The sequence below is a fragment of the Candoia aspera genome, chromosome 4 (assembly GCF_035149785.1).
Source record: "Candoia aspera isolate rCanAsp1 chromosome 4, rCanAsp1.hap2, whole genome shotgun sequence".
Taxonomy (NCBI): Eukaryota; Metazoa; Chordata; class Lepidosauria; order Squamata; family Boidae; genus Candoia; species Candoia aspera.
The window spans coordinates 24,440,764-24,460,763 of NC_086156.1; the positions used below are offsets into that span (position 1 = coordinate 24,440,764).

Sequence of the window (20,000 nt, forward strand, 5' to 3'; positions counted from 1 at the left end):
AGAAGTGCCTTTGCGGTATTCTAGGATGCTTTTCTGAGTTCTCAGTCTAATCTACAATTATGGGATTCCCTGGTGGTTTTTCATCCAATTACTAATGAATTTCAACCTTGCTAAAAGTTTAAAGCTGAATGCATCCTTGGAAAAAGAGATCATCCAGTCCAATCATGAATGACAATGACAGATGTCCACCTAAACCAGGGGTCCCCAAGCTCTTCAGCTCATCAACCTCTTCATGAAGTTTCAGATTGTTCATCAACCCATTTATTATATGAAAATAATTTAATAAATACTACTTTAAGTAATAATACTATGATTAGTAACAACATCAGGGATGTTTTGTCTGATTCTCAACAAAACTGGGTTGGCTCTGTTCAGCTTTTCAGGATCAAGCAATGTGGGTTAGGTGCTGTAACCACTGTGACAGTTTGCCTCTAGCCTGTGCTTACAAGGTCCCACATGAAGGAGAACCCATCACTTTTCAAAGGTATCTGTGCTCTCATTGAGTAGCTCTCACATTAAAAAGCTTGTAATACCATGCTGCTTCCTAAAGTTTCCAATCTTTAGCTATAATCCTGCTTTCCTTTGCCTTCTATGAGGCTACGGTAGGCAGGTGAGTAGGTTATTTATCTAGCACCTCAGTCCTCATGGGCTCTAGGTAGTATGTTTGTCTTGTCACTTCTGTTGTTAGAATCATTTAAGTGATAATGTAGACTGAATTAGTTGAATTAATTAATTCAAGGTAATGGGATTGGAGCTCTTTTACTATTTTTCTAATCCCATTAATTTAATTCAGAACAGAATTCCACTAGAGTAGATCCGAGCTATATACACTATTAAGAGAAGTATTTCTCTGGCATTTGCTTACTTCAGTTTATGGTTTTCTAAAAGTTGGATTTATTAAGGAAGGAGTGCATTGGGGGAATATATTAGAAACAGAATAAATCAGCAGCAGTATAATAATTCTTTGACATTCACTGTAAAAGCAAACAAGATGGCAGACTTTTTTTTTCATGGGATTCAGCTGGTCTTTTGTTCAGCAAAAATCTTAGTATCTAAACTGTAGGACACTCTCCACTCTTTAGCAATGCTGAAATCAATCTTATTTTGCTTAACTTTTTTTTTTCAGATTTCTGACATACTTTTCCTTTTTAAAAATTTCCCTAGTCTTCACTTAGATCCTTGTTTCTCCCTTTACCCCAATCAGTGCTCTTCCTTCTTACTCAATATTTCACTATTCGGATATATTTTCCTTCCTCCATATTGGACTTTCAACATTGTCTGATTCCCACACCAACTCTAATCACTCAGTAGTGTTAGGCTGCTCACTTTCCATATTTGCTCACAAATATTCCCCATAAATTACTAGTGTCAACTCCCTTCTCTTGTATGGGATTAAATAATTTCCTGCTCTTGCAACCAGTTTCTCCAGATGCTGTCATCCTTCATATTATTACAGTCATCAAGCCCATAATACAGTAGTCCAGGGTTTCTCAGTGAGAGGCCACTAGGGGTTCCCTGGGAGATCATGATTTATTAAAAAAAATATTTCAGATTTGGGCAACTTCACATTAGAGAGGTAAGTTTCATTCTTTATTTTAAGAACACTTAGTTGCATACTGTATGTACAGGCCTACACATGAAACGAATATAATACTTTTGCAACTTCTGCCCTATATTTGAGCCTGAATGTGCAGGATTCCCCGAGGCCTGAAAAATATTTCAGGGATTCCTCCTGGGTCAAAAGGTTGAGAAAGGCTGCAGTAATCCATGAAGGCCATGGTGGCCCCAAAAGGAAGATTCTGTTGTTATCGTATAACAGCAATTTCAAACTTTTGACTTTCAGAGTCCTCACATTAAAACAGTTGTTAGCCATAGTAACCACAGTAAGTCTGCCATTTTCATGTGGAGTTTTCAGTACCAGTTGCCAAGCAGCCAGAAATAATAAGTGGGTTAGCTTCAGGATGTTGGGGAGTAATCTGCTGGCCATGTTTATATTATGTAAGCAATAATTAATCTCACTTCACTGTTTAGGATGTGCTACAAGTTTGAAAGGATTCTCAATTGGTTTTGGATGTAAAAAAAATCTTCCAGCACCAATCCTCCTCTGTAAACATTGCTTTTCCTTGTCTAAAGCTAGCTGGAGCTATACATAGACAGTGACACAGACTTAGCATAATAATGACCTGATACATTGGGAATTGGGCTGCTTTGCATACATCCTAGTGCATACTCGGTATTTCTTGTGGAAGCAAATGGTGGGCCCTATAACTGCATTCACGCATAATGCTAAATCATAGTGAGGTCTGTTTAGCTCAGTCAGCTGTAGCTTGTTACACAAATGATGGCTTCAGTGCAGCTTGTGACTCCATGCCATTTTAAAGAAATGTATCCATCATTACTCACCAATGAGTCTTGAGAAACTCTTTATTAGCTTCCAAAGAATCATAGCACTCATGCTATTTTGTAACTAACTGCTCTCTAGAAAGGAAAGCATATAAAAATTCCCTTCTCACCCCAATGGGTGGTATGTGTCTTCCTCAACCTTGGGTCCTCTACCAGAGGCCTGGGAGTTTGAGGGTTCTGTGCAGTATCTTAGCTGTTCCTAGCACTGCACTCTTCTGGACAGAGAGCTCTGATGCTGTTCCTGCAATGTATTGGAGCCACTCTTCCACCTTAGGAGTCACGGCCCTGAGTGCTCCTACCACTGGTGGGACCACTTTGGCCTTCACTTTCCACATCTTTAGTTCCTCTTTCAGGCCCTGGTAATTCAGCTTCTCATACTCCTTCCTGATGTTGCTATCACTTGGCACTGCTACATCTATTACCACTGCTGTCTTCTGGTCCTTGTCCACGATGTTTGGTTGATTGGCCAGTACCTGGCTGTCCATCTGGATCTGGAAGTCCCATGGGATCTTAGCCTTGTTATTCTCCATGACCTTCTGTGGAATCTCCCATCTGGACTTGGGAGGGTCTAGCCCATATACTGTGCAAATGTTCCTGTACACAATGCCAGTTACTTGGTTGTGCCATTCAGTGTATGCTGTTCCTGCCTGCATCTTATACCCTACCACTATGTGTTGGATTGTCTCTGAGGCCTCTCTGCACAGCCTGCACCTTGGGTCCTGTCTAGTGCGGTAGATCCCTGCTTCTACGGATCCAGTGCTTAGTGCCTGTTCTTGTGCTGCTATGATCAGTGACTCAGTGCTGTCTTTTAGTCCAGCCCTTTCCAGCCACTGGTAGGATTTCCCAAGGTCAGCCACCTCAGCTATCTGTCGATGGTACATCCCATGCAGAGTCTTGTCTTGCCATGGCACTTCCTCTGCTTGATCTTCCATGTCTGCTGCTGCCTCAGGCATTCTCTCAGCAGCTCATCTTTGGGTGCCATCTTACTGATGTACTCCTGGATGCTCTGGGTTTCATTCAGGACAGCGGCTTTGACACCCACCAGATCCTGCCCGCCCTCTTTCTGGCTGGTGTGTGGTTTCTGGGTGTTGGACTTGGGGTGGAAACCTGTTTACATTGTGAGGAGCTTCCAGGTCTTCACACAGGCAGCCTCTATGTCCTCCTTGGGCCATCTCACTATACTGACTGGCAGAATGTATGTGTTGATGGCATGGATCTTGTTTTTTCCATTGAGCTGGCTCTTCAGGACCTGTCTTATCCTTTGGTGGTACTTGGATGTTGCTGTCTTCCTTGCCTCCTCATTGTGGTTCCAATGTGACTGTGGGATACCAAGGTACTTGTAGGTGGTCAGTATGTCTGCTATGTGGCTGCTGGTAGTTCCACCCCATCAGTCTAAACTATCTTTCCTTTCTTTGCTACCATCCAGCCACGCTTCTCCAGTCCGAATGACATCCCGATGTCCTCACTGTAGATGCATGTCAGGTGGATCAGCAAGTTAATGTCTCGTTCACTCTTAGCCTACAGCTTGATGTCATCCATGTAGAGGAAGTGACTGATGGCAGTTCCACTCTTGAACTTGTATCCATATCCAGCCCTTGTGATTATTTGGCTGAGAGGGTTCAAGCCTATGTAGAACAGCAGCGGGAATAGTGCATCATCTTGGTATATGCTGCACTTGATGGCCACTTGTGCAAGCTGTCTTGAGTTGACTTTCAGTGTTGTCTTCCACAATCCCATTGAGTTCTTGAGGAAGGTCCTTAGTGTCTTCTTGTTAGCAGCAGGCATTCAAGGTCCATGAGTGTGGCACTGAGTTGTAGGCTTTCCTGTAACCAATCCAGGCTGTGCTCAGATTGGTCTGTCTAGACATTGAGTCTTGGGTGACTGCTCTATGAGCAATTGGTGTTTTGAGCCTCTGGTGTTGTTCCCAATGCCCTTCTGAGCTGTGCTCTTGTACTGGCCCATATGGTCCTGTAGGTTGGCAGCTATGATGCCTGATAGGACTTTTCATGTTGTGAGGAGGCAGGTTATCGGCTGGTAGTTGGATGGTGCTGCTCCTTTGTGGGGGTCTTTCATGATCAGCACTGTCCTGTCTAGCATACTATCTGATGGTAGTTCTCCACTGAGCCTTTGTAATTGGTCTCAAGGGTTGATAGTAGTTAGTTTATCCATGATCTTACGCCTCATATTAGCTGCTGTGCTCTGTAATGGAGGGGGTGGCGGTGAAGTTCCAGCTTCCGGTGTTGGCTGCATGTCCTGTTGTTCTTCCGGGTCTTGAGTCTGGGATGTAATGTGCAGTTAGTCTATCTTAAGTTGTGAGAGCAGCTTCCTCTTCACTATGTTAAAGCATTGGGTAACTAGCTGTTTCCCAGTTAGTGTGGATGTAGGTCTTCTGTCCATCTAGAGTTCTCTCATACATTTCAAATATCCCCTCTCATTAGGCCTACTGTTGTAGTAGCATTCCATCAATTCCAGGTTCTCTTGCCTCACCCATGTATGGTTTGTTGCAGTAGCCCACTTATTGTCAGATTGTCCTGGTTCCCCAACATCTGGCACGGACCTTGTTAATCTAGGCGATGTCCAAGCCAGCATGACTCCCTTAATTCGTGTCACTCTCATATCTGAGGTATGCAGATGAAGTGTTAGAGGGTCTTTGCCCAAGAACTCCTACTGGTAAGGTAGGTACCAACCGGGATTTGGTACCTCCCAGTCTCTTGTGTCAAAGGGTGGCACTCTTACCACTAGCTATCCAGCCGCTCTATATGTATATATAGCACCCAGCTTTAACAGATCTTATGGATCTTATATATGAAACAGGTTTGAACTCAACAATTCTAAAGAGAGCTTTGTGGCTTTTAATAACATGTCAGCATCCTTCCTCCTCTCTCCTCCATATCCAGCTGGTAAGTTCTGGACAATTCAAAAATAACTTCACTATTTTGGATATTTTGCTTGGCCCGTAATAAAGGTATTACCCTATAATAAATATATTACCCTATTATTTGAAGTTTTCATATGGCCTAAATGGTTTTCTTAGCTATGTACAAAGATTGTGGAAGCAGTATCTTTCTTCAACCCTCATTGTACACTCTCCATATAATATCTGTTGTTATAATTTGAACAAATAAGTCAAGACAACCCTTCCAACTAATAACAATACAAATATTTTCACCAACCTATGATTTCCCCCCCCCCATTTCTCCCTAAACATTTACTTACTAAGAGGCTGAAGAAGCAAACATTACCCAGCAATCTTAGGGGTGCTTTACACAAAATGGCAAACGTGTATATTCACTGTGAAAGTCACAGCCTCTCTGTGGTCTCACAACATGTACAGGGAAATACGCTTTATTGCTAAAGAAGCTAAAATGATACACACATAATCCAGAACAAAGGAACTTTTAAAACATTGTCTTTACTAAGTGTCTGGCAGTTTGTGTATACCAGGACATAGTTGTATAAGAGATCTTCCACTGAACTTGTGTAGAATAAAAACAGTTTCAATATGAAGCTGTCTGATAACACCCCTCAGCTTTTTACATGCTAAATATTTTCAGCAGGTGTACATTAACACAAGGATGAATGCAATGTTGCATGTGAAATATAATTAATAATTAAAAACACTGATTATAACTGTATTCCTTAATTAGTTATTACAATGGTACAAAATCATGCAGAACATTAATTCTAAATATGTTAATAGTTTAAAAAAATAACAAAAAAGTACAATTAAACTCAATGCCACTTCAAATAATGGTGATGCATATTATTATTATCTCAGTATTGTTTTAATTCAATGGTAATAAAGTCCTCACTTTAGAGATATCAGCTATGCCATATTAGATTGGTATCTTTGCCTACTCCAGCAGCATATGCTACGGGTTCAAAATAGAGGCAGGGCCAATTTAGATGGGAATAATAAGCTATATTTTTCCTTTCTTCCTCATATATAAAGCAGAGTGTCTTATATTTGAAATAAAAACGAGGCTAACTGAACTGTCAGTCCCCATCTTCACTTGCTCCTAAACTATAGGCACTTTTCTCCCTACCCAACTCCAACACTAGATATGAACATGACTAAGGAAAAAGAATGATGTCCAGCTTTCATTTTTAGAAATATCAGCCAAGCCTATATTTCATTATTAGAATTACTGCCATCCCAGGATGAAAAATGAAAGTTATTACACATAAATAAAAAAATAGCAGCCCATCATAATCAGCTCAGTTATAATTCTTGGCCTAGCTAGTCTTCCACAGTTCCATTTACTTTAATGGGACATTATCAGAAAATTCTTAGTGGATTTTCCCTTAAATTCATAAAGAAAAAGGCTGCAGTTTGTATTATTGGAAGTATCGTAACACTATTAGCAAAACTGTTATCCTTTGTCAAATCAATGCCCTCTAATCAACTTCAACCCAAACACACAAGCACAAAATTATATTACACGTATCTAAAAAAGTAAGATTTGTATATAGTAATGGTATGCTCCTGTTCCAAAAATGGTATCAGTAGAAATGAAATGTCACAGGAGTTGCCATGTGACATTCAATTCTGTAGAGGAATTTTGCAAATATCTTTGTAATAGAAAATTAAGTTCCGTTACTAGTCTGTTAAAATAAAAACTCAATTCAACTTTGGTTTGAGTACAGACATCCCAATGCGTATACAGCATCTTTGTCCACAGGGAGCTGCCTCATTCATTACAGCAGATGAAACTGATTGACATCTGTATATCAGAACATGTGCACAGATCCCTGAATACAGTAGGCAAAACCTCTTGGTATCCACCCAGTTTTACACTGCTGCTCACTCATTTAAACCATGGGATGGACTTCTTTCAAAATATGTCCTACCAGCTACTGGAGGGCTAGAAGGGGGTACTACATGTATATTAAGCATCAGGCAACAACAATGGCTATTTCCAGCCCAATGGTACCGGGCAAGCTGAATGTCTAGATTCGTTAACACATAGGAGAGCTCATGCAGTTGGCAGAATTTGTCATAATTTTCACAATTGCAATTCTCTATAGTCTCATTGCACTTTTGATGAAAAAAAAACTTGACTTAAGTATTTTGGATGAGAGCTTGAGCTTGCTGTTTTCTTTTTCTTCTTTTTGCCATGCTTCTTGTGCTTCTTCCGCTTTTTTGTTTTATCCTTTAAAAAGGAAATACCAAAAACAACTGTCATATACCGAAACCAGCTGATTTCAACTCAAGCTTTGTCTCTCCAAATGAATTTTCAAGGAAAGGATTAATTAAAGCCACTGAAACATCATAATAAGCCTATCTAAATCAAGAATAACAAATACACTCTTCTAGAAGATTTACAAAAGGCACTGTCCACAAGTTTATCTCTAGACTTGTTTTTCTTTACATATAAGGTCCTAACTTTAATTTGTTATATCTCATATAATTAATCTGAAAAAAAAAATCTAAGAAAGCTAATTCAAAACCTGTTGCCAAGTAGTATTAGCAGGGCTGTATTATACAATCTGATTTGATTTGTTAATTCATTCTATCCCTTATTACCTTGTTAGAACTATTGTATTCAGAATAAAAAAATTAATCTTTGTCTTAATCCCTAGAGTCAATCATCTAAAATCAATATTGTAGTGCTCAATATTTATTTACTTGATTTCTATCCCACCTTTCTCTTCCAAGGCACTATACTCCTTCTGTACTCCTCCTATTTTCTGACCAGTGTATCTACTCTAAGGAGGATTAAGTACCTATCGAACTATTGTATTATATAATACTTCAAAATCAGCCAGCTTTAGTGTCATTTCTTTTCATATACTAAAGTCAAAGAAACCTCCAGAGCAATTGAAAGAGGGAGGTTTGCCCCAGCAAATATACATACTGGTATAAAATTTGGAGGATGTGCTTAAAGTTCTTAGATTGATAAAATAAACTTACATTTTTCTCTTTTTCTTCACTGTTTTTCTTCTTTTTTGCTTGTACCTAAAGGTGAAGAAGAATGACAGAATACGTATTTTTCAAAAAGGCTGAAAAACTTGAAATAGCAACCACAATAGAAATGCTGCTTAATAATAATTTGGAAAAATGGCATACTCTCTCCAGTATCAATTATGCACTATCTGGCAATTTCCTGTTTTCTATATCCTGCATGCCATGCCTAAACTTTTCAGGAACATCACAGCCACCATTTTGGGGTTCTAATTAAAACAACTATTACAAATACAGTCTAGAAAGAACTATGTAAGAAAGGTCCTTGTGGGTCTCTTAATTCATAGTCATCTGAAGCAGCACATATGGGAAAATTGTATCAATATTTCCGCATATGCATATAAATGGAGATCTCAACTTGGTGAACGTTTTTAAATTGGTGCTTTGTTTTACATTTATACCGACCTCCTCTGCTTGAACAGATTCTGATGAAGAGTCCGATGGTAATAATTCTTCCATACGATCAGCTTTTATTCTTTTCCTAACAAGACTTTTGGAATCCTAGGTAAAATAAAAGCTTTAATTCTAAGAGATCAAATATCTAGTTATGGTCATCTTTGAAAATTCACATTTCCTCTGATAAAGAATAGGAATGAATTGTGTGCACGACTTGAATCAGATAATAATAATAATAATAATAATAATAATAAACTTAACATTCAATTAAATTAATAAATGTTTAGCACCCAACTAGTGTAACAGATTTGAAGATCAGTTTTTGGAAACAGTTCTGTATAACAACCAGCAATTTTAATGTTCAACAGCTGTAATTTCAAATCTTTTTTACAATTAGGCAGCTAGGAACTTTCATTCAGATGGTTATTCTATAGTTGGAAATTCATTTCCAAGGAATTTTTAAAGGTAATATGAAACTGTTTTACCTTGTCTCTTTCATAATCTTCCTTTGACCGTTTAGTTTTTAAGCTGTCCTAAATAATGGAAAAAGTAGTTATGATTAAAAGACAGTATTAATGACAGCATACATTTAAATGTACTCTATAAGCAAATAGTGCAGAAACAATAGCAATTGATATTCTGGAACTGGAATGCTCAAAACAGAGCTTGCAGTGAAAAATAAAACATAGGCGTATTATTGTTGCAATATAGAGACTAGGACTAGCTAGCAAACATTACACCAGTTTAGAACAAAGCACAGAGAGAGGACCAAGTCTCATTCATATATAAGATTGGCCCCCACCTTAATACTTTTCCAAAAGGCCCCGAAGACATGGTTTTGCCAGTGGGCTTGGGGATCCCAGGTTGATGCAGAGCCCATCAAGTGGTTTGTTTGAATTGTATTGTTGCTGCCAGGGGGTTGGGTGTGTAGTGGCTTTTGTATTTGGGGTTTTATTTTTGTAAGCCGCCCGGAGTCACCGTGAGTGAGTAGGGCGGCCATATAAATCTCTTAAATGAATGAATGAATGAATAAATAAATATTACTTCCAAATATGCATTTCTGCCACCAGTGCACTCCTAATCAATGTGAAAAGTTTCATCTGTAAATTAGGTAAGGATATTAATATTTTTATACTTTACCTTGCTACCCGAATCAGAATCTGAACTAGAGCTTTCAGATGACTTCTGTAAGGAGCGGTATTTTTTTTTCTTTCTCTTTTTCCCTTGTTTCTTATCCTAATCATAAATATGATAAGAAAATGATTGGATTTTGTTTACATTAAATCATTTGAGATATAACGCATAAACCTGTTTTCTTATAGACTAGCCACAGGAATATCTGGATTTTATGTAAGTCCTTCCCATTTCTATCTGTTCAAAATAATGATAACATCACTGTTTAAAATGTCTTTGATGAGTACTAGATTTGATCAGCTTGATACAATGGTCAGATATGGGAGATTTAACAGTATCCCTTATAATGAACGCATATGTATATGCGGAGCGCCTGAAATTGAGGATATAGCACATATATTATTTGATTGTAATTTGTATAAGAAGGAGATCTGCAACTTGGCCCATATATTAAAGGAACAACCCACTGGGAATCACATATTAGAACATATTTTATGTGTGGCCAAGACCCAAAAATAACATAATACAGCTCTGTATTTAAGTAAATCAATACGCTTGAGATCTACACATGTGGGGTTGATCAGAGTAAACTGTAGGGGTGACACGGAAATATGATGTGTATTTTCACTTATATGTATTCTTATCTATTGTATTTTTATTTACTCCTTATTTAACTTGTCTTTTTGTATTAATTTTATATGGAGTTTTATTAACACGGCAGTGTTTCATCTTGTATTCTGATATAGCCTAAGGGTTAATCAATAAACTTTGATTGATTGATTGATTGATTGAAGAGTAATTCTTTATCCAATATAATTTTAATATATCAAATGGATGCAGGGTCTAAAATACTCATAATTCCATAAGTGCTTATTTAAAAGCTCAATATAATTTATTCTGAACTAAACGGGCATTACATTCCAATTGTAAAAGGAGAGAAACTCAGTTTAGATTATCTTTAGCAATTACTGTATTAGTTCAACAAAAAAATAAAAGGCAAAACATTCTGAATATCATTTTTCATACTCTGGAACTAAGCTTTCAATCAGTCTCAGAAAATCAATTTCTGGATGAAATTAAAAAACAACTAAAAAGTCCTGATTCTTGAACAAATGCTGCCCAGTTAATAGATATCAGCCTTAGAGGAGTGATACTGATTTGATATTTTGGACGCAAACCTCATATACCAATAATGTTATTTTAGTCAATTGATTTTCTTTGCTGATCTTCTGTTCTGGATTAATTGTCTCTCAATAATTACTAATTTCAGACTCCAAGTAGAGCACTTAAGTCTTTTACTCCTCAACAGTAAGAAAACTAAAACTGCTTGAACTCCCTTTCACTTCTGCTGATGTACGGGTTTGTAAAACTTCCTTCATTATGCAGTTACCGAAGATATAGGAAAGAACTTGGATTTTAGCAAAGTCAAGAAAAGGCCTTCTATATACGTAGATGAGAACCATTAAATGAATGAACTAAATGCATTTCCAAGTAACTGATAGGAATCAGGAATATCTCTACAGTATTTATTTATTTATTTATTTTATATCCCGCGTTTATTATTTTTATAAATAACTCAAGGTGGTGAACATATCAAATACTCCTTCCTCCTCCTATTTTCCCCACAACAACAACCCTATGAGGTGAGTTGGGCTGAGAGAGAGTGACTGGCCCAAGGTCACCAGCCGGCTTTCATGCCTAAGGTGGGACTAGAACTCACAGACTCCTGGTTTCTAGCCCAGCACATTAACCACTAGACCAAACTGGCTTTCTATCTCTATCTCTATTATCTCTATCTCTATCTACTGTCCGTCTGTCTGTCTATCATCTGTCTATCATCTCTCACTCTCTTTCATTCTCTCCCTTCTAGTGCCAGTCTTCCATGTGCATCCATAGGAGGTAGTGGCATTTCATAAGGCTACCCTTTCCCAATATACATGGAGGGTTCCTTGCTTTTTCACAACAGACTATGAGAGGCTAATACAGGAGGAAGGGGGAAAAACAAGATAGTTTCATCCTCCTCTTTCTTAGTTTAGTCCTCTAATTCTCTGCAGCAGATTTTCAGAGAATAGAGGTAACAGACGTTCACTCCCACTTCAGTCAGCAGGAGAATACAATGACTCTGGATACTAGTCAGCAAACTTAGAAATGGGCTGTCAATCAGATGGTTTTAAAAAACAGTTCCTTAAAAGATTTCTGACATTTCGAAGAAAATGACAAAAGTTTTTTCTACATTTAGACATCTATGTTCTATACGAAATTACAGAAAGTTACATTTCAGTCTTACCTCATCTTCAACATCAGATGAACTGCTGGAAGAATCAGAGCTTGATGAGGAAGAGGAAGATGGAGACAACTTGACCAAAGACAACAGAACGTAAATTTGTGAGATGCAGAATTTGTTATAGAAATATAAAAATGAACAGCATGAATTAAAAAAAAATTCATGGATATTATCTGAAGCTGCATTACCTCAGCTTAAAACCTATATTGAGGATTAACAACAAAATTCCAAAAACCGTCTTTTTCCCTTTAAACAAGCTATATAACTACCTTAGGTTTTAGGTGTTGAGAAATAAATGAAATCTTTGCTCACCCTACTGGATTTCTTCTTCTCTTTTTTCTTTTTCTAGAAAAAGGATTTTTTTCCCATTAGTATGTTTGACTGTACATCACCAATGAGTTACATTTTTGAAGTGTGTTCCTTGCTAACAGCCAAAATAATGCCCTTAAAGCAAAGACTATTGTAACAGATAAATTTAAAATTCATGGTTCTGCATGGAGTGCATAAATGAGGACATTTACCTCTTTCTTTCGTGAGGTGCTCTCACTTCCACTTAACAATTTCTCCCTATGTTTTTCCAGTTCTTTTTTCCAGTTCTGAAAGATAATTGATGCAAATATTATTATTTCTCAAGTGGCCTTTTTGATTACCTTTACGGTAACTAACCCATAAGTGATATTTCTAGTGATAGGAAATTTGTTTGATAAAGAATTCTGTGTCCATTCCCCTACAACTAAGTCCCATTAAATTCAGGAAGGTATTTATTTATTTGTTTATACAATTTATACACGGCCCGATTCCTATTCACTTTTTAAAAAGATTGTACTACTAGACATCATTATCAGAGGTAGTCAGTCCTGCAACCTATTCCCCTCAAGTTATAGTTGGTTGGAAACCACAGACGGAATCAGGAGAAAACATTGTATTTTTGTTCTTTGTATCTTATACAGATCAGCAGTCTAGCTTTTCTCATTGCGCTAAAACTATCTTTCTTAATCTGGTGGCAGTAATATGCCTAATATTTATGTCCAACATTAAGTACTTGATGTGCCTAACATTCAATCATTGTTAAGAAAGAGCTTTATCCATTCTAACAAACCACTGAATATCCAATCACTTGTTATTATCAATCCAGGATCTGATGGATTAGATTTGCAATCACTGAAAGTTAACATCGTGGAATATCGGTTTTTATTGCTAATCACATTTCTATTGGATTAGTATCTTTTGATGCACCTGCACGAGAAGCAATTCACTATACTGATATAGCATAAAAATGAAATTTCTTTAGCAATGCTACTAATAATATAGGTGGAAAATCTAGGCCTGTCTCTACATTAAATTAATCAAATAACAAACCTCATTCATTCTTTCTTCAAATTCTGCTAAGGCCTTGGAACCCTTCTTCTTTTTTTCTAGTTGTTCTTTTACTTCTTCCCTTTAATGAAAAAAATACATACCCTGTAACTGATACATAAGTTTAGATCTGAAGATATTAACTTAAGGAAACTGATAGAAAGCTTCCTCTCTTTTTCCATCTGTGGGCCTAAAGTGAAACTACGGTTTTGTGTAAGGATATGCAACTTCTATCAACTGAAATGCTGCACAAAGCTTTGTGCAACACATCAAAATCCACATTCCAAAAGTGGGCAGGGAATAGTAGTTTTAAGGGGTGGGATCGTAAGTTTATTATATTTATATTTGTTGAACTTATATGGCCGTCCATCTCAAGTACATGACTCTAGGAAGCTAACAGTAATTAAAAACTACCATAAATTATGCAGTTGAATTTCCCACGTTTGGGGAAATTGCAGGGATCAGCACACCTGGAGTACAATGGGTGAGCCTCACTCTGGGAAAACTTCCTTTGTTATCAAGGATTCTCCCCTTCCAGGTAAAAGCCTTAAAGCATTTGTAAGTCTTACAGTTTGCCCCACAGGTAAGAAGTGAAAAGTGTCATATAGGAACTGCATAAATAATTTGTGAAATTTCTAGTTGGTGATATACTCCCTGGAAATCAAAATCTAAGAAAGCTGTGTAGATTCGCATTGATTGGTTCATTATTTCTGTAATATTTTTTCTTTTATGAATAGTAATCTAAAGACTTTTTTGCCTTGGCCCTAGCCTAGAACAGTAGAAAACCAAAAATAAGTTGTTAAAACTGGCATTCTGAAAGTAACAATAAATGTCTGGGGAAAAAAAATGGTGAAACATGACCCAAATTTTGGGCCTATCCATTATAGGATGAGTTCCAGATGCCAGAAAAGGGATGCTGGTGGCCAACATGTGGACCTCAAGCTCCATTTTTAACTCCCTGGTTTAATGTCATACGTGACCACTAATTTGGGGCACAGGTATTATATTAAGGCAAACTTTGCTACTTCCTTTTCTTAACAGAGGAATCTTATAAAAGGAACAAAGTCAACATTTTTATACATACCATGTTGGTCTTGGTCTGTTCAAGTAGTCTTGTATGGTAGGTCCTGAAGATGGAGCAGGACCTCGTGATCTAGCCATTGCTATGGGATTCATATATGCCTTAAATATGACAAGGAAAGAGTAAGAGTATCTTAAGTTATTCCAGTCTGCAACCCTTAAAATATCTTTTTTTCCTCTGGAAGTTAATTTTCAAAAATGATCTAATATTGTCATCTAGGCAATCTACACCAGATACAAACTTGACAGAATTATTTAAAGTCTTGGGGAGGGACATTGTTGAGATAATATATTCTGATGGGTTGATTTCTTAGTGATGCGTCCTCTCCAACTGCTATAAAGAAAGCTAGTATTTAAATGTATTTAGTGTCAAACTTTTATCTATAAATCAAATTTATTATATTTGTGTTAAGTAAAAAAAACAACTCCCAGAGATTAATGGAACACACTAAGTGCCATACAGTTATGCCATTTCAGAGGGGGTATGTTAGGATATTTCTTACTCTTAATTTGTCTCAGCAAAAGCTGTGTACATTTGGACCCTGGAAATTACTCTGCTCAATTAAAATGGTACAAAACCAATACAGGGGACCACCTAATGCTGTAATATTTAACATCTTAAGGAAGGTTAGCAACAAAGATATTCTTATGATAATTAAGGCTACTAATAAGAAGTTTACTACTAAGCTTACCAAGAGAATATGGTACTGTATATAAGAGAAAGAATGAATGCTTTCACTTTTGTATGTTAATACATCAATTTTTGATGACCTCTAAGGCACAAAACTGTAATTTATTCTTTATGGATGAAAACCAAAGAAAGTGTGATAATGTGTTTTGGGAATACTGCATTACTTTAAGCCACATCCAAAAATATCTTGGGGTAGTGAAAAAATGTTCGCCAAATCCAAAACATGATTACAGAAATTTACTTAATTCTGCTCTTTTATATCATGGGATTTTTTTCTAATCATGCCTTTTTTTTAAAACCTCAGTACATTCAGGAAAGAAAGAAGGAAGGAATCCAATGGCAAAAATCTATTTATTTATCCTATGTTTTTATTCTTGCACTTTTGCTTGATGGTGCCTACAACCTGAAAAGATGAATGATATTTCTAAGTTTCCTAACACTAAACTTAAAGTAAGCCCATATTCTAATTCAAGAGTTTGTTCATTTGACTTTTAAAATATTTATTATATTATATTATAATTATATTTATTTATAATATATTTATAATATTATTTATTATATAAACATTATATTCTTAAAAAGAAATAGAGAGAAAAATATATAAAAACATATTAAAAGGAAACACATATATACAATATATATATACACACACCAGTAAATTAGTTATGAAGGTTTAATTCCAGAACAAAAATAAAACATAAAGTAAAACAAACAGAAAAAATTAGCACATATTCATATAATCATTTTATATTAATGTATCAAATGGTGCATTTCTATATTTACCATCTTTTGTAGCCATCTGATTTTTTATCTTCTATTCTTATTTTTATTTTTATATTGTATTATATTATATTTTATGTTTTATTATTACTGTTTTTAATCCTTAATTGACTAACTTATTGTAAACCGCTCAGAGTCCCTCTTTGGGGGGAGATTGGTGGTAGTATAAATTTGAGAAATAAATAAATAAATAAAATATTCTTGTGAAATATTATGAAACCTCTTCCCAAGGAAACATTTTGCCACTTTTGTTCAGTAGAAAAATACTTTTTGAAAAATGGATAAATTACACATTTCTTGAATCCAGTCTTTGATATCTGGTGTAATAGTACCTTTAAAGCAACTGTTCATTTGAACCATTCCAGTTTAGACCCACCAGGAAATGAATGGCACATGGCCTAATCATTCCTATTTGCCAGTTAGCAATCCTATTTTCTTGTTTCTATCCCTACAATGTCCCTATTTGTTGCTCATGTCTGAGTATAGGATACTGTACTCAAACATACTCACACAGTATTTTCTGTGCATACACTGAAAATGATGCAGAAGAAGTAAAAAAAATCAAGCTGTTTTAATGAATAGCAGAGAGGTACTGCACTCATGTAAGGGCCACATAATTTTTGAAACATGAATAACTTAATGCTAATAAGTGAGTTTCAACTATATCTATAGCTAACAAATGTAAGTTCTAATGTGCAAATGACCATATTACATACCATCGTGTTTTTAAAATTAAAAATGTGGTAAAGTCCTCTCATACGTTCAAGAATGTGATGGCTAATTCAACATACAGAAGGCAGAGGTCAGGGATTGTTTCATTAAAAGTAGACAGTAATGAGTTCACAATAAATCAACAAATGTATGTCAACAATGCATAATAGGGGAATGATAGCATCATTTTCCTAGAGTCGTCTGAGTGGGTAGGACAAACATTTTGTGTAATAAATACACATTTCAGGACATAATTTGTTTATTTTTATTTATTTATTCAATTTGTCTCCGCCCATCTCCTGCCATCTGGGGATATAAAAACTGTTCTGCCTTTAATTCTTAAATAGTGAACTTGAGAGAGTCTACTCAGAGGTAAGGCCCACTGTGTAATAGGACTCTGTTCTGGGTAAATGCACAGAACTGAATTCATGGTGAAAGTTTGAAATGTGCTTTTCTAGCATTAAGAGCCACAAATCATCACCAGTGACTTAATGAAATGTAGTTTTTGCTTAGGACAAATATAATTAGTCATTTCTGTATTGCATTCAAGTTTCAGTGTTTTTTTAGGAATTTAACAAAAACAGGGAGCATAGCCTCTTCAAACTGGCAAATAAGGATAAACACAAATTCTTTTTCTAAAGAGCACAGCTAAATAGGTGCCTTTAGCACTCCTGGCCAGTTTGTCCTCTTTTGGGTATGTCTTACTGCTCAACATATAATGTGTTCCTCTAAATAAACTATACTTTTTGATAGGATAATTCATTCACCTTAAAGCAAAAAACACCACCACCACCCACCACCAAGATGAAAAACACAAGAAACAATGGACTTAATTATTGAAATAAAATACAAAACTGGAAGTCAGATTATGTTACAGTTAGAGACCTAATGGTGAGAAACACACATAGACACATTCATTCATTCATTCATATAAGGTCAGAAAACATCCTTATAAAAAAATACCAGGTCACCTTTCATTCCCATCACGTAATTGAGATGAAAAACCAACCAGATCCACAACTTACTACTCTCCCTTCATATCAGAGCGAGAATTGTTTAATGTTTCAAGCCCAAAAAGGCTTATCTCACAGCCACCCACCCTTCCCATTCCAAAGGACTACAAAGCCCATGACAATTAGAGCTATTTTTAGTAGCTCATCCCTTTTGTCAACTGCAGTGAGGAAAGGTCTGCAGGATGTCTGTGAGAGACACTGGCTATTCCCCACGAATCCCTTCCCCGCCAACTTCAAAGGGGGTCGCATAGCCACCGCCCCCCTCCCAGTCCATCCCCACCCAGACCAGGAGGAAAGGCTGTGGCCCTTCTTCAAAACCTTTGCAGCTTCGAGCACGCCTCTATGAGAGAAACTTAGCTTACGCACCACCCGGTTATCCCTCTTCCCCATGGCGTGCAGGAATCCCGGCACCCCAGCGACGAAAATCAAACCGGCCTAGCTGGAACCCCTCTCTCTGTCACCCGTCAAGTTTTTAACATCAAACACTACTGAGCATGCTCAGTGACACCGAACATGCTCAGTGGCAGCTATTGAAGCCGTACGCCCTTCCTTCTTTGCCCTCACGAGGAGAATAGGCGGGGTCTAAGAGCTCGGCGTTTTGTATGTGCTGCTGTAGTATGATTCTCTTCCTTTTTTTACACTTACATTGAAGCTAATACTTCTAATAGTTAAAATATGGTATGAAGCTAAATATAAGGAGCGTGAACTCGATTGCAATAAAGCGAGAGGGCGCCAGGGTTGCCAAAATTGTGGGGTAAGAGGTAATGCTCGTTTTTCTCCGTGGTTCCTTATTCGCGGGAGATTCGAAAGAGCGCTCAATCGGTAAAGTGAATATACGTCTAAACTTCCTGTGATGCTGAATGTAAGATTAAGCATAGGCCATATCACATATCCCTGTAATTAGGACTCTGTGCCCTTCCAGGTAAAAAATAATTCAACAGAGTAAAAATCGGGGAGTAGGTAAACAACTCCAGCCTGTGGCTGTCTCTCAACCTCAACAACTCTAAGATGTGTGGACTTCAGGTCCAGGAATTCCCCAGCCAGCATTCTGGGAGCTGAAGTCCACACATCTTAAAAGCTCCGAGATTGCGAAACATTGACTTAAAGGATGCGTTTTTAACACCCACTGAAGCAAGATGGGCTCACCCCAGCTTCCTTCTGCAAATCCAAGGAAAGGCAGGGAAGGGGCTGAGGAACAAGATCTTTTCTGCATTTCAAGGAATTTCTGAATTATAGGCTTTAACTTGTTCCTGCTACCAACCCAAATGCAAGGAATTTACCAGGAAAGGTTGAAGGGATTGGGTAGGATTAACTTGGAGAAGACTGCAAGGAGACATGATGGCAGTCTTCAAGTATCTGAAGTGCTGTCACTTAGAAGATAGGTGCAGAACTGTTGAATTGTTTCAGAAAAGACAAATACTGTAGTACATTCAAAGTACAACGAAGTTGATTTCCATTGGAGACAGATTGATTTGAAAAGTAATAGTTTTTCTGAAAGACTGCTTTGGCAGGCGATGGATTCTCCTCCTTGAAAGGGTTTAAACAGAAACTGAATGGCCATCTATTGGGGATGCTATAATAAAGGATTGGTGTACTGGGCAGGGGTTTGGACTAGATGATATCAAGGATCACTACAAATGTATGTATGTATGTATGTATGTATGTATGAATTTATTTTGACCCTGCCCATCTCCTCCCATTGGGGAACTCTGGGCAGTTTACAATAATTAATTAAAATAACAACCATACAATAAATAAAATATACAAATATAAAATTACTCAAATAAATAAGAGTAAAGAAGAAAAAAAGTCCTAGTGGCAGGATAATCTAAAACAGTCTGAGTGTGGGAGGAGTGGTCTACAGCAGCCATCCTCATGTAGATCTATTCCCCTCTCTGCTCCAAGCAAGGTGGCAGAGCCAGGTCTTCAGGCTCCTCTGGAAGGCCAGGAGCGATGGGGTCAGTCTCACCTCTGGGGGCAGCATGTTCCACAGGGTGGGAGCTACTGCAAAGGCGGCCTGCTTCCTGGACCCTGCCAAACGGAATTCCCTTGCAGACAAGGTCCACAGAATGCCCTCTCTGCACAATCAGGTGGGATGGGCTGATGTAATGGGGAAGAGGCGGTCCCTCAGGTAACCTGGCCCCATGCCATTTAGGGCTTTAAAGGTGATAACCAACACCTTGAATT

General features: G+C 37.3%; 2 protein-coding genes and 1 non-coding gene across 3 annotated transcripts in view; all 3 read right to left on the reverse strand.

Moving 5' to 3' along the window:
* The window catches only part of HEPACAM2 (HEPACAM family member 2), a 268,902-nt gene that overhangs the window by 39,142 nt on the left and 209,760 nt on the right, over positions 1–20,000 (reverse strand). The gene's annotated exons all lie outside the window — the stretch shown is intronic.
* Positions 5,733–18,288, reverse strand: FAM133B (family with sequence similarity 133 member B). The gene is made up of 11 exons (XM_063303629.1): positions 18,180–18,288; positions 14,623–14,720; positions 13,542–13,620; positions 12,704–12,778; positions 12,495–12,527; positions 12,186–12,254; positions 9,905–10,000; positions 9,250–9,297; positions 8,774–8,869; positions 8,318–8,362; positions 5,733–7,556 (listed from the first exon to the last, which is right to left on the reverse strand). The coding sequence occupies exons 1-11, from the start codon at positions 18,201–18,203 to the stop codon at positions 7,434–7,436; spliced, it is 786 nt and encodes a 261-aa protein (XP_063159699.1). The 5' UTR covers positions 18,204–18,288; the 3' UTR covers positions 5,733–7,433.
* Positions 13,921–14,084, reverse strand: LOC134498110 (U1 spliceosomal RNA). The gene has a single exon (XR_010067989.1). It is a non-coding gene; the product is annotated as a U1 spliceosomal RNA (small nuclear RNA).